Below are 24,695 nucleotides of genomic sequence, written 5' to 3'. Positions count from 1 at the left end.
AAGGAACATATAATCTCTTCCCACAACCAAACCATCGCCAGAGAAATCCTAGTAAACAACACAGAAATCATCGATAGATACAGCGATAGCAGGCGGCTTGACGTTTGCGAGGTACTACACATCAAGAAGTCAACACCAGCAATCAACAGCCAATTATTACACAACTATATTCTACCCACCTCAAGACTCCGCTCCAATATAGAAGCATCAAGAAATATGGACCAATAGGCTTTCTACAAACACTTCTATTCAATACCCATTGTTTCGTGTTCTGTCTTGTGTTGATGAAATTAATACCCTATTAATGCCACCTCTTGTTCTGTCTTGTGTTAATGCCACATCACCCCTTCCACCTCACTCAAATGTAGATATAAAATCGGAGATGCGTAAGTTCTATTCAGTTGTGTATTTGTGAACTAAAGTCTTTGAAAATGTAATAAGTTTTACGAAACGTGCTCGTGTCGCGTCAGACTAGAAATAAAAATTAATTTTGGAGAATTGATTTTTGATTTACCTCCAACAGTGAAAAGAAATGTACGAAAGATTGAGAAAATTCGTGTTAGAATTATTAATCTTACTTTTTCGGTCATATTTAATAATATATGTCTACAGGAAAGACTGCTACCAAAATATACTAATATATATATATATATATATATATATATGTGTGTGTGTGTATATCACGAAAATAAACACGTGATTTAAAAATGTGACAATGTCAGACCACGGAGGAAAAATGAAACAGGAATTTCCTTAAGTACTTTCGTATATTAATACATCTTCAGAAGGAGGAAACAGGAAATTCCTGTTTCATTTTTCCTCCGTGGTCTGACATTGTCATATATATATATATATATATATATATATATATATATATATATATATATATATATATATATATATATATATATATATATATATATATATATATATATATATATATATATATATATACAGTGGTACCTCGCATAACGATTGCCCCAAAAGACGAATATTTTGGGTAACGAACGGCCCGATCGACGTCAAATCGTCCCGTATGACGAACGCTGGTTTGAGTAACGTCAACACCACATGGTGGGGTCGCGCTGCTGCTTGCACATTCTTAGACGCCTCCGACGATGCACATAAATTATGTTGTTCTTGTTTAAAGATGCTAATGATGCTGGGATATAAAAGGGTGACTGCTGAGATGTTGCAAAGCATTGACATTTTTGTAGGAAAAAAGAAATGAAATGTCTGATATACAACAAATGTCAAAAAAGTTCGTTCGGTGTTCGGCAGGTAGGCTGCTCCATTATAACAATCTTTCTTTGTTTCAAATGTGTTCCATTTGTTTTTTATTTGTCATTTGCGTCTCAATAATGGAGAAGCCTACCTTACATACACTGAATAAAACATTATGACATTTTCCTTTCTTCAAATGTGTTCAATATTTATTTTTCATTTGTCTTATAGCAAAAGGTTCGTTCGGTGGTCGGCAGGTAGGCTGCTCCATGTTTCTTACATACAAAAAACGTAAATAATAAAAAAATGAAGAATTTTGAAAACCAGTACAAATGTCAAAAACGTTCGTTCGGTGGTCTACAGGTCGGCTGCTCCATGTTTGTTAAAAAAAAATAAAAACGAAAAATAAAAGAACTGTTGAAACAATTTGAAAAATGGATAAATGTCATAAAGGTTCGTTCAGTGTTTGTCGGGTAGGCTGCTCCATTATTGAGACGTAAGTAACAAATACAAAACAAATGGAACACATTTGAAACAAAGAAAGATTGTCATAATGGAGCAGCCTACCCAACAAACACTGAACGAACCTTTTGCCATAACGAATATGAAAGACAAGGGCTGCTGGCTGGGTTAGTACTGCGTGAGCAACCATTTGTGGCACACGTGCCTCTGGCTCTCAAACACCTGTCCCACACGGTGTTGAAAGACTGTGCTCAGTCGGTGCAATTCAGACCCTTTTGTTTGAAGAACATAAGAGTCATAACATTGGTGAAGCTAGGCGCAATAAGGGCTTAACACAACGGTCGGATGCCAGTGATACAGCACCTATGAGGATGATACAGCAAGCGTATCCAGGTGTAGCTTTGAGCCCCACCCTTGCCATTTCTAATGTATATAGATGATACATAGATGAATTGTTTTCTGCGTTCAGTGATGATGCATCTGATACAAGTAGCATAGATTAACAGTGTTAGCGGCTTCCATGGTGGTGGTGTTCATTGATATTTTCAAGAATACCTGAATCTTTTCCTGACTGATGGGCACTCTTTGAGGCTAGCTGAATCTCTTCCTGACTGATGGACACTCTTTGAGGCTAGCTGAATCTCTTCCTGTGTGGGACCTTACAAAGCGATCTTTTCAAGACTACCTTACAAATTGAGCTTTTCCTATAATCGTTTCAATACTACTTTATGCTTTACAAGCTTGGCTACATACCACCTACAAGTACTAAAGCCAAGAGTGCACGCGAGTGCATTATTTGCAAGCACACATAACGATGAAACAGGAAACAAAAATCTATCTGTAGCTGGTGCAAGGAGAGCAAAGTCGCGCTGTGTACCATGGACTACTTCGTTGACTATTATGCACCTCCAAAGTACTGAGTGTGTAATACAGTGTGTTACTGTGTAAATAGTATGTAAAACTGTACATATTGTAATATTAGTGAATTTTTACCACGTAATATTGTGACAATAAACATTTATTGTGGACACATTACTGACACATGTATCACAGTTTCATGGAAAATTATGAACATTCTACTGTATACATATTGTAAAGGTCACAAATATGCATCATATACGATAAAAGAAACAAATAAAACCGCATGGGAAATGCATAGAAAAAATATTTGAAAATATATTTGTGGCAACACGCGGTGCTTGAATGGCCTGCGCGACCGTGTCTGGGAGCTTCACACACCGGCGACCAGCCCCTGATGACGTCACAGCACACCTTGTCCACGCCCTCACAGCCAAAGTAAGTGGAATTTGGTAATTATTTCTACATAGACATGTTCAGGGACGGTAATTTATCATTTTACAAAGAAAAATTATATTTTGGGGAACATTTGATGTCATGCACACTGGGGAAATTTCACAATAAACACAGTGCATCACACTGGTTACATGGGGGACACTCGTTTTGTATGACGTCCGTTTCACATGACGAACATGGAACGGATTAAATTCGTTATGCAAGGTACCACTGTATATATATATATATATATATATATATATATATATATATATATATATATATATATATATATATATATATATATATATATATATATATATATGTATATATATATGTATATATATATGTATATATATATGTATATATATATGTATATATATATGTATATATATATGTATGTATATATGTATATATATATGTATATATATATGTATATATATATGTATATATATATGTATATATATATGTATATATATATGTATATATATATGTATATATATATGTATGTATATATGTATGTATATATGTATATATATATGTATATATGTATATATATATGTATGTATATATGTATGTATATATGTATGTATATATGTATGTATATATGTATGTATATATGTATGTATGTATGTATGTATGTATATATGTATGTATGTATGTATGTATGTATGTATGTATGTATGTATGTATGTATGTATGTATGTATGTAATTACCTAAGTGTAATTACCTAAGTGTAGTTACAGGATGAGAGCTACGCTCGTGGTGTCCCGTCTTCCCAGCACTCTTTGTCATATAACGCTTTGAAATTACTGACGGTCTTGGCCTCCACCACCTTCTCACTTAACTTGTTCCAACCGTCTACCACTCTATTTGCGAAGGTGAATTTTCTTATATTTCTTCGGCATCTGTGTTCAGCTAGTTTAAATCTATGACCTCTTGTTCTTGAAGTTCCAGGTCTCAGGAAGTCTTCCCTGTCGATTTTGTCAATTCCTGTTACTATTTTGTATGTAGTGATCATATCACCTCTTTTTCTTCTGTCTTCTAGTTTTGGCATATTTAATGCTTCTAACCTCTCCTCGTAGCTCTTGCCCTTCAGTTCTGGGAGCCACTTAGTAGCATGTCTTTGCACCTTTTCCAGTTTGTTGATGTGCTTCTTAAGATATGGGCACCACACAACAGCTGCATATTCTAGCTTTGGCCTAACAAAAGTCATGAACAATTTCTTTAGTATATCGCCATCCATGTATTTAAATGCAATTCTGAAGTTAGAAAGCATAGCATAGGCTCCTTGCACAATATTCTTTATGTGGTCCTCAGGTGTATGTATGTATGTATGTATGTATGTATGTATGTATGTATGTATGTATGTATGTATGTATGTATGTATGTATGTATGTATGTATGTTTAACCTTCACTTAAAACACTCAAGTGATCCAACATCTATTATATAACCTAGTACATTGTTCCATATATCAACAACCTTATTTCCAAACCAGTATCTTCCCAGGTCTTTTTTTTAATCTTAACTTATCAATTTTGCATCCATTATTTTGTGTTGATATATATTTAATACATTATTAATATCCCTCTTGTTATGTCCTTTCATCCATTTGCACACTTCACTATGTCCCTCCTAGCTCTACCTTCATAGAGAATGTACATTAAGATTTTTTGTTTTATTTGCATAAAGGAGGTTTCTAATTTATGGAATTAACTTTGTCATCCTTCACTGAACCTGTTTAAGGAAATTTATGTCCATCAGAGCTTAAGACTGAAATGAATAATCTAAATGGGCCTAACAAGTGCAAGATAAAAATTAAGAATAAAATTAGATGTATTAATACTATGTAATGCTAATAATTTCCTTATTTTTAACATTTACACCTGTACATTGATCTTTTTTTTTTTACTTAAAATCCACACTTACTATGACCCCCAGATTATTTTTGCATTCCAAGTTTGCACTTTCAATGGAAAAAATCAATTGCCATAAAAACCACATCAATAACCACATCAATAACTTTTCATATTTTTTAAATATGAAAAGATATAACAGCACTATGGTAAGAAACTGATTTTTCATCAAGATACATACCCGCTCTCTCGACAAGGACAGTATTTCCAGAAGAAGACCCAGCATAATCCTAAAACGAACAGTCCCAATAGCACTACAGCTGAAAAAAATTAAAAGTGTGTTACATAAGAAAACAATATGCAAATTCAAGCTTTGAATGTAATGAAATGCCATTTTTATTTAAGGTGGGCGCTCAGCAGCTCCATGGAACTTGTGTGCTGGTGTAGAAAAAGCCCTAAGAATCTCACCAAGAATCCCTTACTGGCCCTCCAGGAGACAACGCGAAGAGGTTTATGTCCGGGAGTCCGTACATCTGGCAGATCCAACAAAACGAGTCATTGTCGACCTTCCATTCCATGGACAGGGGTATGAAGCGTGACAGGCTGTCCACCGGGACGTTGGACACTCCCCGGATATGAACTGCATGGAGAGCTAAACCCCGAGAATTCAGCAGACAAATCACTCGAAGGGACCAACCCCAAAGAGGCAAGGACCGAAGAGAACTCCCACAGTTCAGGCAATGAACCACCGGATAACAATCCAAATGGAGCCGGATGGGCGAACCCCGAGCGACCCGAACCCTCCGAAGCGCGAACCAGACTGCTGCGAACTCCCGAACTGTGCTGTGTGTCGGAAGGACGGACCCCACCGTCCCTGGCCAGCATGGTGAGCACTGCTCACAATGCCCCAGCCAAAGAGACGATGCGCCCATAAACATGTCAGGCGAAGGCACGGGAAGGTGCCAAGGCACCAAACCCCGAAAACCCCTAAGAGGAAGCCGGCGATGCAGCAACCGACACAAGGGCCCCGGAGGACGAACCCAACGATCGCGAGAGAGGCAGAAAGGGTGTCCCTGAAGGAACTAAAACAGACGCCAAAGCCAAACCCAACCTGGCGGGTAGACCAGCACGGCGAAGTTCAGACTCCCGCACAACCACTCGAGCAACCGCCGAGTGACCCAGTACCCCCTCAGAAAAAGCCGACGGTGGGACCACAGCTGCAGTAATGCCTCTAGAGGGAGAGATAAGGAAGCGGTCCGAGAATCCCAAACAAGACCCAGCCAGGTCCGAACCTGGGACGGAACCAGAACTTCCTCCAGTTCACCAAGAACCCGAACCTGACGCACTGGGAAAGAACCATATCCCTGGCGAGCAGACAAGCTAACCGACTGGGAGCCCACACCAGCCAGTCATCGAGGTAGGCCAAAACCCGAATCCCTAGCAGATGCAGACGGGGTCACCACAACCCGGGTAAGACACGTGAAAACATGAGGTGCCAGATTCAGGCCAAAAGGGAGGCAACAAAAGCGGCAAGGAGCGGTAAGCTTCCTTGAGGTCCAGGGACACCACACCATCCAGGCACCCAGCTCCAACTGAAGCCGGACCTGAGACAGTAGTCAATTGAAAAGAGGGGCAAGGAATCCAGGGGTTCAGACTGGACAAGTCCAGAATGAACCACAGATCCCCACAGTCCTGTTTCGGCACTGGAAACAAGTGGGAAACCCACCTGAGGAATGGGGTCGTTTCGACCATACCCAAGCGCACCCACTGCAAGATGATTTGACGAAGCGCAGAAGAAACCTGCCCTGCTAGACACAAACCCCCGAAAGGAGGATGAGCCACCCAATGTCACTGCAGGCGGGATAACATGACCGAAAAGGCCCACAAATCATGGGACCAAGCGTGGGCAAACAGAGCGATCCTCCCCCCCCCTCTCGCCCTGTTAACGGGGTGAACCGCAAAAGGGCCGACGCCCCTTATGAGAAACCAAGCGCCAAACAGGGCGATCACCGCACCGACCAGACGACGCTGGCACCAAAGGAAACCCCGGCTCAGAAACTGGCACCAATGGCCCACTTCGACCAGCAGAACCCTAAACCCTGGCACGACTCCTCCATGATGGCCAAGAACGACCACCCTGGAGAACCAACAAGTTCGACAACTAGACAAAGCTGCTTGCAGAAACTGCAAGACCGCAGCCTCTGCAAACAGCAACGGACAAAACAGAGACGATAACCTAAGAGCCAAGGCTCAGGCAGATTCCAAAGAGAGGGCGAGCACAGCCTCAGGCGAGAAGCAAAACACAGAGACACTGCCTCCTTCAGGATAGGCTCAAAGAGCTTCAACAGTGCAGCCGACGCTCTAGCTGCCGAAGTCAGCACCCCAGATGAAGGACCGGCACTCAACACCTCCATATGCTCCTCAAGCCAGGCAGAAGACAGCTCAAGAAGGGAAAAGAAACGTAAGACCAAAGCCAAATGCCTACGGGCGCACAAATCCTCCGCATCCAACGATGCCGAAAGAGAAGGAATCTACATGTGAAGCTGTAAAAGGCCGACATCCAGAGAAAGCACAGGGGGCAAATAAGCACGCATTAAGGTGTTCAAACTCGATCCCCAGGTAAACCTGCAGAACTGTAGAATTTTCACGCCAATCACGCGTGCAGGTCAACAGAACCCACGCCACGTCCCCAATGAAAAGAATGGGCAGTCTGCCAGCCAGGAAGACGCCGGAACCTCCAAACGCACCCAAAACCGGGAAGAAGAACCGAACTCAAAAGAGGACGGATCGATCGCAGAGGCATAAACCGGGTCTCGCGAGAGGTATGCAGCAAGAACCTCCCGAACCTCCTTCGTGGAGATACGAGAAATAGAAAACCTCTGGAAAGATGGGGCCCAGGTACCCAAATGGGCCTAGAACCGAACATGGGGAGGAGCCAAACAAAATCATACTCATACAGGGAAGGGGGGTAAGAAAACCCCTCCCCCTGCAACAATAAGCCTCTCGAGAAAGGCAAAAGCACCCAAGCGAGGTCAAAGGGGACCCATAGCCCCCAGGTCGACTCCTTCCCAGCCCTGAGATCCCCCAAGTCAGGACCATGGGCAGAGCTGTCCTCCAAACCCTCTACCCCTGAAGAGAAGGCAAATGGCAGATAAGGGGGGCCTGCTGGTGGGACCCAGAAGCCTCGGCAGGAGGAACCGGCTCAAATGCCTCCGTCTCTTGACCCGAATGGGGCAGCCCGCGAAGCCACCCGAGTCTCATCACCAACTAAACCCTGTGCCGAATCCAAAACCCTCAGACGTTTGTGAGGCGGTCACAGGGGCGGAAGTGGAGGACGAACATCAGGGGAAGGACCAGGTAGCGCGGAAGGAGCCAAAGGGGAAGCGACTAACGCCCCCAGGTCCGGGTCCCTTGGTCCCTTAAACCAAAGCGGGGCAGCCGCGGGGCATCTGGGTGGGAAACCAACCTAGCGCGACTAGGACTAGTTCGCGCAACACCTTGATGCCCTAACCAGCACAACACCACTCCCTACCCAAGGCCAAACAAGGGCCCCAAGCCCCAGCTGGCCCCAAGGGCAAGGCAAATGCTGAGCAGCAAGAACCCCTACGAGAGCGGTTCCCGAATGCTGCAGGGAAAGATAACCCTTACACACACAGGGGCAGTACTCACAAGGCGCTTAGAGAAGGAATCCCCTAAGTTCATGTAGCCCCAGCACTGATGAGGTACTCCTGGCCACCACACACCACAACAAGACAGCAGAGGTGAGGTCTGGGCCCCCCTCTCCCTCTCAGGAGGGGAGAGCTGCACAAACAAGCGGCACAGCAATAAAGTGTGATGTTTGCTTGTTTTCTTGGGATTGTAAGGAGTTTCTACCTCTGCTCGCTTTTTGTTTTGTTTTAGTTTCTTACCATGTGGGGTTTGTTTTGTTATGCCTACCTTTCTGGGTGCCTAACCCCGGTAGATGGCAGATAAGGATTTGTCAGGGCCATTGCTCCCTGAAACCTCTCTGAAGGCGCCAGGTTCCGGCTCTGGTCCCTGGTAGGTCTGAACTCCATAGCTAATGTTCTGGTCTAATATAAAGTACATTAGCCTGATAAGCTCCAGGGAGCCATGGGGGCTCCCCACAGAAAGGGGACAAAAATCTAAGAGCCAGGGTTCAAGCAGATTCCAAAGAGTGGACGAGCACTGTTTGTCACCACGCGAGGCGAGAAGCAAAGAACAGACACACCGCCTCCTTCAGAATCGGTGCAAACAACTTCAACGAGGCAGCCGATGCTCGAGCTGCCGAAGCAAGAGCACCGGACACCGGCTCGGAACCTAGCTCCTCCACATCCTTCTCGAGCCAGTCCGAAGACAGATCCAGCAGGGAAAAGAAGCGCAAGACCAAAGCCAAATGCCCACGAGCACGTAAATCCTCGGCCGCCATACACCGAAAGGGAGGGAACCCTCACGTGAAGCTGCACCAGGCCAATATCACGAGGAACACTGGGGCGAAGAAGTACGTACTGAGGTGCTCAAACTCGCCCCCCCAGGTAACTCTGAATGACCATAGTCAACTCTTAACAATTCAAGCGAGCTGGTCTGACAGAACGCATGCCAAGCCCCCAACCAAATGAAAGGGCAGTCTGCCGGCCAGGAAGACTCTGGCACCTCGTAATGCACCCAGTAAGGAAAAGAGGAGCCAAACTCAAAAGATGAAGAATCAATTATTGAGGTGTAATCCGGGTCTCGCAGAACGTAAGCCACAAGGGCCTCCCGCACCTCCCTCAGCAGGATGCAGGAAGACGAAACCTCCGGAATGAGGGAACAGAGGAACCCGAGGAAATGGAGGAACCCAACGGAACCTGAAACCAAACCCGGGGAGGAGTCGAACCCATATCAAAATCATGCAGGGAGGGGGGGATAGGAAAACCCCTCCATCTGTAACAACAAGCCCCACACTGAGGGTACCAACACCCATGCAGGGTCAAACGGGGCCCAAGACCCCCCCCAGTCAACTCCTCCCCAGCCTGGGGATCCTTCATGTCAGGACCCGGGGCTGAACCATCCTCCAAACCCTCTGCCTCTAGGGAAAAAGCAGAGTCCACCAGAAAAGCGGGAATGAAGGGGGACCACTGGACACAAAACCCCTGACAGGAGGAACAGGCTCAAATGCCTCCGCCGCCAATCCGGAAGGGGCAGTCTCCAAAGCCACACGAGTCTCACCACCAAGTAAACTGTGCCCCGACTCCAAACCCTCAGATTTTTTTATGGGGGGGGGGGGGGGGTGTTGCAGTGGGGTAGCGACAAGGGGGGGGCACGGACAAAACCAGAGTTGAAGTGACTAACAACCCCCCAAGTCCAGGTCCTTATAACCAAAGCAGGGCATCCCAGAAAGGCAATTAACCTAGAGCGTTGCAGCAACCTAAACTGCGCATGCAACGCAGATGCTGCCTGCACCCTATCAACAGTATTATCGGACTGGGTGAACTGGAGTACATGAAAGGAACACCACTCACAAGACATCGGGTCAAAAGTGTCATCGACCCAACAGGCAGCATGGCGGAGGCAAAGGCGGTGAATGTCACCCTGAGACAAGGGGACAGAGCAACCTTCAAACTCACACAAAGCGAGGTGGGACTCGGAAGTCTCCTCCATCGGACCAATGAGCCCCAACGGGGCTTTCCAGGGCCCTTAGGCTGACTGCTAAGGGAAGCCCAGGCAGGGTACTGCTAACCTGTCATCCCAGAGCTACCAAGCAAACAAACTATAAGCTGAACTCCTGTGAAGTGTGCAATCACAGGGACCTAGCAGAGGGCCACCAAAATCATACAAGTGGTTCTACAGCCACACCAGACAGACCACCACCAGGCAAAACAAAACAACAGCCACTGAACTAGGGTTGGGTAGCCAGCGCGGGAGGTCGCAGACAGCGGCGCGGCAGCTGTGGTGATGCAATGTTTGTTTGCTTGTTTTCTGATTGGGGAGTTATATTTGCTCATTTGGCTTTCTATTACCAATTTTTCACCAGCTGTAGTTTGTTTTGGGATTCCTACCTTTTTTGGGTGCCTGACCTGGTAGATAACAGATATAGACTGCTTCCAACTACATGGGAGGTGTCTATAAGCCATTGCTCCTCATGCCTCTCTGAGGGGTCCAGGTTCTGGCGCTGGTTCCGGGTAAGCCTAAAACTCCATCGATTGACTGTTGCTATGGTCTAATATATACACATCAGCCCTGTATAGCTCCGGGAAGCCGAAGGGGCTCTCAACAGAAATGCCCCCAAAACACGAGAGCACACTCCCAGGCACATGTAAGCAAACAAACTGCAGTGCCGCCCTGGCAGCCAGACGGGGAAGTGCCCGAAGAAAAGAAAATGGCCACCAAAACAAAAGGAAACGTGGCTGATGCAAAGGAACCAAAACCATGCCTGCAAATGTGGCAAACAAAGCAGATGGGAAGAGGGAAGGCAGAAGGCACAAAGCCCAAGCAGGGGCAAACAGCCCCAGAGCTGCTAGCAGACTTCCCCCACAGGCCCAGGAACTCTAACAGAGGCCCCGGAGGCAAAGCCGCCCGCCACCCTAGAAGAAAGGCAGAGTCCAAGGGAAAGGCAACAAGAAGGGTGCTTGCTGGTAATGCCCAGAAGCTTCGTTGGGAGGAGCTGGCTCAAAGGCCTCTGTCCCCGCAACGAATGGGGCAGCCCCTGGGGCAGCCCGAGTCTCATCCCCAACTAAACCCTGCCCCGACTCTGAAACCCACAGACATTAGGGACCCAGCAGCAAGGGGAGGGGGAGGAGAGGAACCACAACAGCAGGGAAGGATCCAGGGGGGCGGACCAACCCAAGGGTGAAGCAACCAATGCCCCCAAGTCTAACCTAACCATCTGGAGAATCAACTCAAACAGCTTCAACAGTGCAGCCAACCCCTTAGCTGCCGAGGACACCACTCCCGACGAAAGCCTGGCATGCAACGCCTTCACATCCTCCCCAAGCCAGTCCAAGGACCACTCGAGAAGGGAAAACAAAGTGCAAGACCAAGGCCAAATTACCCCGAGCATGCAAATCCTCGGTTACCAAAGATGCCAAAAGGGTGGGAACCGGCATGTGCAGCTGAACAAGGCCCAACATCCCTAGGAAGCACAGGGGCAAACAAGCACGCATTAAGGCACTGAAAATAGCCCCTCAAACCTGCAGAACGGTAGCAGCCTCCCGCCATTTGAGCGTGCAGGTCTGAAAAAAACCATGCCACGCTGCCTGTGAAAAGAAAGGGCAGTCTGCATGTCAGGAAGACTCCGGAACCTCATCACACACCCAATATGGGGATGAAGAACCATACTCAAACAAGGACGGATCCATCACAGAGACAAAATTTGGGTCTTGCAGGAGGTAAGTTGCAAGAGCTTCCTGAACCTCCTTAGGCGGGATGCAAGAGGGAGAAAACCTCCGGAAAGAGGCAGCCGAGGAACACAAGGGAACCCGGAACCAAACCTGGTGAGGAGCTGACCCCAAATCAAACTCGTACAGGGAATGGGGATAAAAAAAAAACCTCGCCCTGCAACAATAAACCCCACAATGAGGGCACCAAAACCCAAGCGGGATCAAAGCCCTTTAGGGTGACTCCTCACCAGCAAAGGAAGCTTCCAAGCCAGGCCCCAGTGGCAGAGCCATCCTCCACACCCTCAGCCCCCATAGAAAAGGCTAAGTCCAGGAGAAAAGCAGAAAAGATGGGGGTCTGCTGGTAAGACCCAGAATCTTATGCAGGAGGAACAAGCTCAAATGCCTCCGTCGTCAATCCGGATAAGGCAGCCCCCGGGACTCACTTTCCATCTAAACCCTGCCCAAACACAGAAACCCTCAGACATTTAGGAGCCGGGAGCGGGGTGGGGGGGAATGCAGGACGAACTACACCAACCTGGAAAGGACTCGGGAGTGCGGATGAAACCAAAGTCCATGCGACTAATGCCCTCAAGTCCGGGTCCCTATAACCCAAACGGGACAGCCCTGGAACATCCAGGTGAGCAACCAACTTAGCGCGCTGCAGCAACCAATACCGTACATGTAAAGCTGAAGCCGCCCGTACTTGAACATCAATATCAGCAGAATGGGTAAACTGGAGCACAATCAAGGAACAAGACTCTCAAGACTCCGGGTCAAAGTTGTCATTAACCCAGCAGGCAGCATGATGGAGGCGAAACAGGTGAGTGTCACCCTGAGACACGGGGGACAGACCAACCATCAACCCCGCACTCGGCAGGCTGGAACCCAGAGGATGCGTCCATAGGTCCAATGAGACCCAATGGGGTTTTCCAGGACCCTTAGGCTGACTGTTAACCCTTAACATGCTAGGGGTATAATATCCTTTCTTCCCCACAGGCGCATGTAATTTTGAAAAAAACAAAAAATTTTTTTTTCTTCCTAACCTGTTAATTTGTGTTCACTGATCACGGGAAAAATAATAAAAAAATCGTAAGTGGCATATATTGCCCGCTATAGGGCAGGGAAGTCTGCCAAAAAAATAGGCGCTGACTCAGCGTGCGTCCCAGGCGGTCTGTTGCTCGCCAGCTGTCAGGCCAGAGTTGCCACAAAGAGATAATTACCTAATTATTTCAATGTCTCTGATTGATTTTTCATAGTTTTTTTGCTGTAATATTATTCAATAGTTTGTAGTTTGATATATTTATATAATAAAATGAGTGAATCATTGCTGTACTCAAAAATATGGTGTGCATATTGTTGATTCAATTATGTTCATCAATCAGTGAACAAATACTTTGTTGGTTATTACACTATAAGCACAGGTTATATATAAGTATCTGCATGTTTTGTTCACTATAACGAACCACTAAGTAGCTATTATGAGTCAAAAAGTAACGAGGAGTGACTGCCGTGTACCAGCCAGCCACTCCCGCCCTCCCTCAAGTTATCTGACTCGCCCACATTCTCCTCCCACAATACTGTTTTTGCTATAATTCACTATATACAGACGTTATATATAAGTATCTACATGTTTTGTTCACCATAACTGTACAAGGTGAACATGGCTTGTATGGTGAGTAAAGGTACAAAGACGTAGGACCTCACACAGTCAGCTGATGGCTGCCGCCCTCAAGGCCAGACGCACTAATATTTCTCCTCCAACAATACTGTGTGGTGTTATTACGCTGTATACACACATTATATATAAATATCTACCTGTTTTATTCACCATACTTGTACAAATAAACTGGTATGGTGCCCAAAGACCATCGTGGTAACCAGTAAACAACACCGTTGTCTGCTCGTTGGCGTCGTGCAGACGACGCCACCGCCCTCACCAAAATGGCGGCTCCCAACCTTCTCTTGCTGTTTATACCCTCTATACACACGTTATATATAAGTACGTATCTACATTTGTGTTCACCATAGCGAACCACTAAGCTGGTATGGTGAGTGCAGTCAATAAAAGGTGGCCACACACAGTCAGAAGACATCGCCACCACCCTCCCTCCCACAGCATTACTCCTCCCTCCATGGCACACAGCGCTAAATATCACCACAATCCTGCTATTATCAGAACCCTGGTCAGTTTTATCAGTCAGGGGTCTTCTGTAATGTCATCATCGCTACATAATAGCATGAACAAGTATATTTTGGCATTTTTAGGCGATGTTGTGGTCACAAGCTGAACAGCAGTGCTGTTAGCTCATGCTGCGTGCGTCAGGCTTGGTTGCTCACTCAATACTGAGGCCAATAACACCCGGGAGTTTGGCCCACGATTTTTTTTTTAAATTACGTCTGTTTACAAGAGCCCTGATGAAGGTGTGGTGAACCCCGTGTATCCGCGGGCCGTTTAAATCTTGCGTAGTACTCCAACACGTCATATGACGTGATGCGCAGTTGACTGGAACAACGTCCAACACGTCATATGACGTGATGCGCACTTAAGGGTTAAGGGAAGCCCAGGCAAAGTACTGCCAACCGGTTGGCCCAAATTACCAAGAGAATAATTAAAGCTGAGCCCCTTCGACATGTACAATCACAGGGACTTAGTGGGGAACCACCAGACTAACAGAGGGTGGATAATAACCAAGGGGCAGATCCCCACCAGGCAACAAACAAAAAGAAAAAGAAAACCCCCGCAAAAGCACGACATCTCCAGAAGGAATAGAACCAGCCGCTGTGATAATGGGAGACAAGCTGCACAGTACCTTGCGGCCCTACCAGCGACGATACTACCTCCTACCCAAGGTCAAACAGCGGCTATGACAAACTCAACTGACTCCAAGGGCGGGCAATCACCGAGCAGCAAAAGATCAGTACAGAGGTAGTCCCCGAATGACTTGTGGAAGATAGCCCCAAGCTGCAAGGGCAGCACTTACAGAGCACCTAGGGAAGATGGACATAGGCACATGCAGCCCCAGTACTCAGTGAATTACTCCTGGCCCACACACCACAACACAGCAGAACAACACCACAAGGGCACAGTACTGCAGAGACAGGAGCCAGAGTTGAACAACCGCCACTCAACACATCAGCCTCAGAACTGGGGTTGGATGGCTGGTGCGGGAGTCTGGAGCTCCCCCTTCCCCCTCCCGGGGAGAAGGAGCTGCGCAGATAGCGGCACGGTGGCGGTTGTGACGTAATGCTTTTTTTCGAATTGAGGAGTTCTGCTTGATAGTTTGGTTTTCGGTAGCAATTTTTAACCAGGTGGAGTCTGTTTTGGGACGCCTACCTTTCTGGGTGTCTGACCCAGTAGATGGCAGAAATGGAATGCTTCCAACCACATGGGGATTTCTACAGGCCATTGCTCCTTGTGCCTCTCTGAGGGGGCCAGGTTCTGGCTCGTGGTCCCCGGCAGGCAAAAACCGTCTTTTAAGGTCGCCAATCTGGCAGGCTCACCTGCAGCCACCAGATAATCTCCTATCATTCAGTGATCTAAAGTGTCAGTTTAAGGTTAATTGGTTATAATCATATTTACTCATGGCCTCAGGCAAACAATTAGTAAGTGAAGGTGGGATAACACCAGACATAATAATAAAATATACAAAAATTTACTGAATCAAATATACCCCCACTTGAGGCCAACAAAATGAAATGACACCAAACCAAAACAGTTTAATTCTGTCAATACTCGGCGAAATTTGAATGCAATTGGCAACACATCAAAACTATCTTTACTGCAAAATTATAGCTTCCTCTAGCACAAATTCAGAAACTTCATAGTCCACGCACAGATAGTAGACCAAATGTCAATGCAGGATATTAATGAGTAAACTATAATTTAAATATATATAACTCATCTAGGCAAGTACTCAAACAAGAAAAATACACCAGATTCAAATTTATCTTCTTTACCAAGTCTCTCTCACCGAATTTATTAATATAACGATACTCTCTCTTATAAATGATTGCCCTGGCCTTCTGGATAAGCTCATAGTTTTCTAGAATAATAGCATATTTAAGTATATCTGCAAGTACTTGATAGCAATAAGAAAAGAACAGTAATTCCATAATCACTGAAATAACACTATAATCATCCTAACACAAGCGAAATGGTGGGGGTGGGGGGTGGATCTACCTTCTACTTTTAATAAACTGTAGACTAGTTGCTTCTGTTACAGCAGCCTGTTGTGGTTGGTAGCTGATCACCCAGCTGTCCTCTTGCCTTCTAATGATCCCCTTCCATGTCCTCAGTGGTGTCACTGCAGTAGACCTCCTTTTTTTCAGTTCCCACAATGAATCAAATGACTGCAGGCCTCACTGATGGCCAAAATTGGTACTGCTCTGGTCCGACAGGTACTCACTTCCTTTTTACTGGAGTTTTCTTGACATGACAAGTTGCCTCATGAGCCAACCAGGGTCCCAGATTCCTGTCGCTCCCCACACTGCTCTACTCATCTTCCATAGCAGGATGCTGTATCTGGTGGCCACTCCTCACAAGGGCTTCCTTGCTGCCAGAAGAACATTGACCAGGACTACCTCTGTCTTCTTCAGGTCACACCAAATCCAGGGAAGGCTTGCAGGTTCTTCCTCTGACTTTCCAACACTGCTTTCCTATATGATAAGTAGACCATGGTGCTTCAGTCACTCTTGCCTGCTTCTCGTGCTTCAAAACTCCCAAATTCCTCCCAGGTAGTTGCACGGTATCTCCTCTGCTCTCAACCTCAATTACTGTATGTCTAGACGTCCATCTCGCAGTTTAGACTATTGCTGGAGTGACGAGCTGTACATTTTGTTCGAACAATGACCCAGACCATAGTAACATCTGGGCAACATCAGCCTCAGGTGGCTATATCATGTAACATCAGGGCAGTCTTCCATTGGTCACGCCTCCAACACCCAGCCAATCACCATCTCTACATCCGAGAGACCCAGTATCTTAACTTCCAGTTTCTTCTCGGTGGGAACTGATCTTATCTGGATCTGGTTGGGTCAGCCATCTTGTCTTCCCAGGCTAGGCTTCGTCTCCCCTCTACCAAACTTGTAACTGAAATAACATAAAATCATGGCTTCTTGCCTCCTCTTAAATGCGACGAAACAAAACTAAGGGCATCTAGACTATGTACAAGTTGAGTACTATAACTCCAATTAGGTGGGAGAGGAGCATATCTTGCCAGTACACATAACATTCAATGCTTGCAGTTACAATTTTATGCAAAACATGCAGAGCAAGGCTGAACTCTTTGCCGCGTTATGAAATTATCACACCCATCAAAACAGCTTAGCGGTTCAAAATCGCGCATGAAAATGTTCGTAGTTACTGTACATATAAAGTGTGTATACAGTATAATAACACCAAAAATAAAGTATTGTATTGTTCTATATACAGTATATATAGATTCACCTTAATGACATGAATATATTATATTTATATTTATTTCGACGTTCCACACATTTTAATATATAAGTTTCTCAAAAGATACACTATTGAATATCATTAACGTAAAAAAAAAACAGCGTAGAATGTAATGAAACACCATTTTCTGGGTGAGACCCGGAGGCTTCCCGGATTCCCAGAGCTATCCAGGCTGATATGGATATATTAGACTTTGGTATCAATGTGAATGGAGTTCTAGGCCTACCGCAGACCACGAGCCAAAACCTGGCCCCCTCCTCAGAAAAGTACGAGGAGCATGGCCTATAGAAACCACCGTGTGGTTGGAAGCATTCTATGTCTGCCATTGACTGGGTCAGGCACCCAGAAAGGTAAGCACCCCAAAACACACCTGTATTCTAGTTAAGAAATTGCTACTGAAAGCCGAACTCGTGGACAGAACTCCCCAAATAAAAACGAGCAAACAAGCCTGACGTCACCACGTCACTGTCTGCGCAGCTCCCCCTTCCCCGGAAGGGGAGCACCAGACCCTCACACTGGCTATCCACACCCCAGTTCTGAGGCTGGATGTCAAAAAAACGCGAAAAAACACCAACCGGAGGGAGTGTTGCTGGGGAGCCTCCAGGTTTCACCCAGAAAATGGCATTTCATTACATACAACACTGGTTTTTTGGGGGAGCCCTTTCGGCTCCCCAGAGCTACTTACCCAAAGACAAAAACAAGAGGGACTTAACCGGGAGGTGGTCGGCACTCGCTCCTTAACCCGAAGTCAAGACAACTGGCTGTAACTGCCAACCCAACGCGACACAGGCCCGACCAGCCCCAGGAACAGTAACAAGGTAGCGAGCAGCCAAGACCCTGTCCAACCTCCAAAACCCCGCGCCCGAATGTCAGCCCCACAAATGTTACCGAAGACGGCAGCCAGCGCAAACTTATGAACATCGTGGGCACAGGGATAGACAGCAGACTGGCTGGACCGAATAACCTGGCGGACAACCTGGGCGACCTGAACTATGGAACAAAGGGGAAACCGAGTCAACCCAAAGCGTGTCCTCGGCTACAGAGGCCATGACGCACAGGTAACAGCGGAGAACCACGACCAGACATAACACATGATGCACCCGCGACCCAACAAAGCATCAGGAACCCAAGGACCCCTCCGGAAAGCAGCAGTCTCATTCTTCACCAGAAATGAAGGAGATGGCTGCAAATGAACAAACCTATCACCAGGACCGAAAGAGCAGAAACCCTTGCACTGGAGGAGAAAATGAAGCTCCCTGACCCGACCCCCAGAGGCCAACGCCAACAAGAAAAAGAGTTGGAGAAACCATCCTGAACCAAAGGGGGGCACCATAAACCGAGGAGAAGAGACAAAAGAGAGTACCCGATCCAAAGACCAGGACAGCTCAGGCGTCACATGAGCAGGCTGGAGGTGAAACAAGGCCTGAGACAGCTTGCGAAATCGTTAAGAAGTAACATCAATGCTGAACGCAAGCTGCAGTGGCTCCGCCAACACCATACGATGAGAGGCGACAGTATTTGGTATAAAATGACAGTCCAGGAAGAGCCACGAAAGGACAAAACAACCTGAACAGAGACCGAAGGAAACCGTTGAAGGGACAAGAGAAACTAGGACTGCCAGGAAACTTCATACTGCTGCCAAGACAAAGCACGCAGGTGGGACACCATCAAAGAAGACACCTGCTTATCATACAAGTGGTGATAGACCCGAGTCAGAAAGATGAGAAGCGAAGACTAGGAGAAGATCGAACCAGCCATGTAACGGACTGGTCTGATCTGCTGAAAGAGGCGGAGCCGAGGGAAGACCCCAGGGTTCGGACAACGAGCAAGCAGTGCCTGAAACCAAGGCTGGGCTGCCCACCAAGAAGCCAAGAGGACTACTCTCCCCTGGGAAGTCTCCAAGCGAGTCAGGACCTGGAGCAACAGCTGAACCGGGTGAAAGAGGTACAGGTAACCCCACCTCGACGAGTCCTGCCGCAAGGCATCACCACGGATGACCGCGCAGTAGGGGAATGGCGCCACAGATACTGGGAGATGCCTCGACCACTCCGACACGAAGAGGTCCACCTCCGGCAGAGCCAACTGAATGATTCAGCGTCAACCGTCCATTCAACGGACAAGGGAATGAACCGTGACAGGCTGTCCGCCAGCACATAGGACACCCTCCGTATGTGAACGGCCAGGAGAGCCAAACCCCGAAAACTCAGCAGACGACTCACCCGAAGCGACCAGCCCCAAAGAGCAAAGAACCGCATAGAACTCCCTCGGTACAGGCAATGAACCACTGGGGAGCAGTCCGTGTGGAGCCAGATGGTCGATCCACGAGCGACTCGAACCCTCCGAAATGACATCCACACCGCCTCAAACTCCCACACTGTGCTCTGGAACCGACAGAAGGATGGACCCCACCTACCCTGACCAGTTTGGTGAGCACTGGTCGCAAAGCCCCAGCCAAAAGACAACGTATCCGTGGACACATCGAGCGAGGGCTCGGGTAGGCGCCAAGGCATTGAACCCCGAAAAACCCAAAGGAGAAGTCGGCGACGCCGCAGCTGATGCAAGGAACCCGGAGGCCAAACCCAGAGATCGTGAGAGAGATGGAGGGACATCCCTGAAGAAACCAGAACAGCCAACAAAGCCAAACCTGACCCATCACGGCAAAGTTCAGGCTCCCGCACAACAAGAGAATGAGCACCACACAAGGCACAGAGCTTGAAGACAGGAAAACAGAAGCCAGAGACACAATCATTGCCAATCACATCAGCCAAAGAACTGGGGGTCTGGGGCTCCCCCTTCCCCCTCCCAGGGAGGGGGAGCTGCGCAGACAGCGACGTGGTAATGTCAGGCTTGTTTGCTCGTTTTTATTTGGGGAGTTCTGACCACTAGTTCGGCTTTTAGTAGCAACTTCTTAACCAGAATAGGGGTTTGTTTTGGGGTGCTTACCATTCTGGGTGCCTGACCGGGTCGATGGCAGACACAGAATGCTTCCAACCACATGGGGGTTTCTATAGGCCATTGCTCCTCATGCCTCTTCTGAGGGGGGCAAGTTTCTGACACGTGGTCCCCGGTAGGCCTAGAACTCCATTTACATTGATGGCAAAGTCTAAAATATATCCATAGCAGCCTGGATAGCTCCGGGGAGCCAAAGGCCCCCCCCCCCCAAAAAAAAAAGACTAATAAGAAATCGAAATGAAATATGTAAAAAAGTATATTCGAGGCAACTCCTGCCTGACAGCTGGCTTGGGACAACTACCTGGGGTAATTGCTCGATGAGTGCAAATAAATTGTGATGTCATCACGAGACTTTCAGGCTTCACCACCACAAAAGCAAGTCACAATTTCTGTATTATTTTCCCCTGTAATCAGGGAATGCATTTTAAAAATACAGTACAGTATTAGAAGGAACAATTTTTTTTATGCCCACCTAGGTGTTGAAATGGTATAAACAGTGGTGCAGTGAAGATATTAAAGCACTACAAGCTTTCCTTCCCTTTTGCCTGTGATTTTGTATGATTCTAAATTTAAATAAAATACTGTATGTATCACTGTCTTTTAGAAATATTTGATTTATATTTTTTTATATCAAGTATGTAATACTAAGCAACTAAGCAATCATACCTGATAACCACAACCAGTCCTTCATTCTGAGGTGCTACTTGTCAAAAGTGATGACTATCAGGTGCAGAATGGTTTTAGTCTCTTGAAAAGGAAGATGAAATATACCTTTATGCACCAGCTTTGTAATGACATCAATCTGAAAGAAAAAAATCATCACTTTACTGTGTAGTACATTACATTATTAACCCATTTTTTCCTCTCATGGTATGGGAAGACAGCAGCCTAGAGAAAAACCAAGTATTGTTTTGAATAATGAAATGTCCTTTTCCAGTGGATCCTGAAATGCTTCCCAAGCTTTACTCTGATACCAGCAAGCTTTATCCCTTGAACACAACAGGTCTTGGAGGCTCATCCATTACCAGCCAGGAACAACGATCAGCAACTATCCCACATTAAAAGGCAGGAGGAGGAGGGGCGCCAAAAAGATCAACCACAAAACTGGGGGGAAAACCCACCGGAAAACATAGGATTGGCAAAATGACTTCTTGAATAAAATTAGACACCCTTAGATAAACAAAGCAAAGTCATTACCACAGGATAAATGCCCTGGCTGTGATGCACCACCACCAGATAGCAGCCCAAGTCCCCTGAGGTCTCAGCCAGCCTGCCCCTCTCATTCTGATGCCACCCATGAAAACAAAAAAATTATCTAACAGGGAAGAAGGAAACAGGGCAGGGCTAATGGGGGCCCACTAGAAAAGGGCATTTCATTACATTCAAGTACGCCAACATAAAGAGGTCTACACCTGCTGTCATTCATTCTGCTATAATCCTGCAGAACAGAAGACAACTGAGCCTGCATCCGCAACACTGAAATAAGGGCGGGGGGATCTAAGGCTACACCTATTGAAGGCCCTGGAAAACCACTTGAAATACTCAGGCATCATTAGCGAAGACCTGAGAAGGCTTGCAGCAACACCACACCTCACAGTCAAAGGGGGCAAACCACGAAAGGGAAAGCACAAAATACTGCGAGAAGACCAGGAATGTCTCTACAGAGCTGAGGAAGCTGAAGGCAATATCAAATCCCTAGAATCTGGCATCACAGGATCCAAACCCTACCTTGTGTCTACCTTTGATGGTTCTGGAAATCAATGTCCTTGGGGCCCAGTCTCTGACCAGGCCTTCTGGTTGGTGGTCTGACAACCAGGCTGTTAGATGCAGCTGCTCACAGTCTATCATATGAATCACAGCCCAGCTGATCAGGTATCCTTTGAAGACATTTATCAAGTTCTCTTTTAAAACACCCTGATAGGTCAGCAAATTATGCCCCTTATGTATAGAGGGAGTGTGTTAAAAAGTCTTGGCTCTTAATATTGATAGTACTGTAGTGTGCCTATTGTACCTCTGCTTTTCAATGGAGCTATTTTGCACTTCCTGCCTTATCTCCTAGTCTATTAGGTAGTTATTTCTCTGTGCAGATTTGGAACCAGTCCTTATAATATTTTATTTATAATATAATATTTAAAATTTATACCATTAAAAGTGTATATATTGCACCAAGAAATCAAATTAACGTGATGTATCAATGAGAAAATCAGTAAGAGCCATAAGGATGATTCGAACCTATGCGCTGTTTGCGATAGTGAATTTTCTTATATTAGTTCAGCAGCTTTCTTTAGTTATCTTATATCTAGACACTCTTGTTCTTGACCCGAGAAGTACCAGATCTCAGAAATTCTTCCCTATCAATTTTGTTGATTCCCATTACTATTTTGTACATAGTGATAATATCTCCTCTTTTCTTCTTATCTTCTAGTTTTGGCATATTTAACCTTTAGCTATGGACATTGTCAATTGTTGATCCACAAGGTAATGCAGATATCGTCAAAAGAAGATTAAAACATTTATTGTCTGGGTTTTACAGGTACAGTATAATACAAATAAGGATATCATGGATGTATTGACGTTTACCTTGACCTATGAAAAAATCCTGCTACCATGTCATGGTACAAATGCGGTTATCGTTATGAATGTTACTAGGGGGGGGGGGGAATGCAGTCATTGTCATATGACGGTTTAACCACCGTGCTGCGCCGAGTTTATTGTGAAATTCCCCCGGTGCGCATGAAATAAAGTGTTCCTCAAAAATGTTATTTTCTTCGTAAAATGATAAATTCCCTTTCCTGAACATGTTTATGTAAAAATAAATACCAAATTCCACTTACTTTGGCTGTGGGGACGTGGACAAGGTGCACTGTGACATCATCAGGGCCTGGTCGCCCGTGCGTGAATCGCCCAGACACGGTCACGCGGGCCATTCAAGCACCGGGTGTTGCCACAAATATATTTTCAATTATTTATTTTATGTATTCCCAATGCGGTTTTATTTTTTTTTTTTATCGTATATGATGCATATTTGTGTCCTTTACAATATGTATACAGTAAAACGTTCATAATGTTCCATGGAACTGTGATACATGTGTCAGTAATGTGTCCACAATAAATGTTTATTGTCACAATATTATCTGTTAAAAATTCACTAAAATTACAATATGTACAGTTTCACACACTATTTACACAGTAACACACTGTATTACACAGAAGATGGCCGCCGGCAAGAGGAAAAACAAAACAGAGCTTGATTTTGCGGGATTCAATGAAGAAAGCATTGATATAAACAGTACACAACAAGTTGGTAAAATTAGATACTATAGTGAACTCTCATGTAGAAATAATTAGTAAACTGAAAGAAAGTAATGACCATTTGAATAGCAAAGTTTTATGTCTTGAGGGTTTAGTGAAAGACTTGTGCAAGGACAAGAATCAATTGGAAACAAATTGCAAAGCCATGGAAGAAGAAAATAAACTCTTAAAAATAGCTTTGGAAGAAGTTAAAGTAAATTTAAACATAAATGGCTACAGTAGGTTAGGTAAGGAAATTCAAAAGGAGAAACAGCTTTTGTCAGCACAGATGGAGGAAGTTACACAGGGAATAGAACAGTGCAAGAAAGATATGCAACTCACCTATGCACAAGTGGCCAAGGAGAAGGAAAAAATTGAAGCAGCAGTAAAGGAAGCAAAACACTGCAGCAACCAGGATAAAACAAACATTAAGCTAGAAGTGAGAAAGGAATTGACATCTAACCCGAAGTTGGTGCAAAACACAGTTGATCGAAGTCCCTGATAGTTTTTGGTTGCAAAGAAAAGGAGATAACATCTAGGTCAGAAAGAACTGTATAAGAAGCAAAAGTAGTAGATAAAATTATTGGCCTCGTGGAAGGTCTTACTACCATAGAGAATGTGTGCGACCAGAGGAGAATAGGCAGATACGTAAAAGGGAAAGATCGACCTTTGAGAATCACCCTAAACGGTGCCAAACGGATGGAAGAAGTACAGTACTAAGGAATGCTAAAAAATTAAAGTGATGAGGATGGGGAAGTGTGGTCGTTAAGACGAGATCTTTCAAAAGAAAATAGAGAGAAG

The 24,695-nt window shown here is 45.6% G+C and overlaps 1 protein-coding gene across 3 annotated transcripts in view; it reads right to left on the bottom strand.

Moving 5' to 3' along the window:
* The window catches only part of LOC123761403 (uncharacterized), a 75,375-nt gene that overhangs the window by 25,630 nt on the left and 25,050 nt on the right, over window positions 1–24,695 (bottom strand). Inside the window, exons 1-4 of one of the 3 annotated variants that reach the window (XM_069313960.1) lie at window positions 21,270–21,407; window positions 16,374–17,282; window positions 5,080–5,158; window positions 3,711–4,182 (exon numbers count right to left, since the gene is read on the bottom strand). In XM_069313960.1, the coding sequence (XP_069170061.1) occupies window positions 3,711–3,775 (65 nt within the window). In that variant the 5' untranslated portion in view covers window positions 3,776–4,182; window positions 5,080–5,158; window positions 16,374–17,282; window positions 21,270–21,407. Of the gene's footprint in view, window positions 1–3,710; window positions 4,183–5,079; window positions 5,159–16,373; window positions 17,283–21,269; window positions 21,408–24,695 lie in introns of those variants that run through there. The other 2 variants (XM_069313962.1, XM_045747422.2) reach the window with 2 other exon arrangements.

Source organism: Procambarus clarkii, chromosome 7, assembly GCF_040958095.1.
Source record: "Procambarus clarkii isolate CNS0578487 chromosome 7, FALCON_Pclarkii_2.0, whole genome shotgun sequence".
Taxonomy (NCBI): Eukaryota; Metazoa; Arthropoda; class Malacostraca; order Decapoda; family Cambaridae; genus Procambarus; species Procambarus clarkii.
The sequence above is the reverse complement of the archived record's forward strand: the minus strand, read 5'-3'. Positions and strand labels throughout refer to the sequence as shown.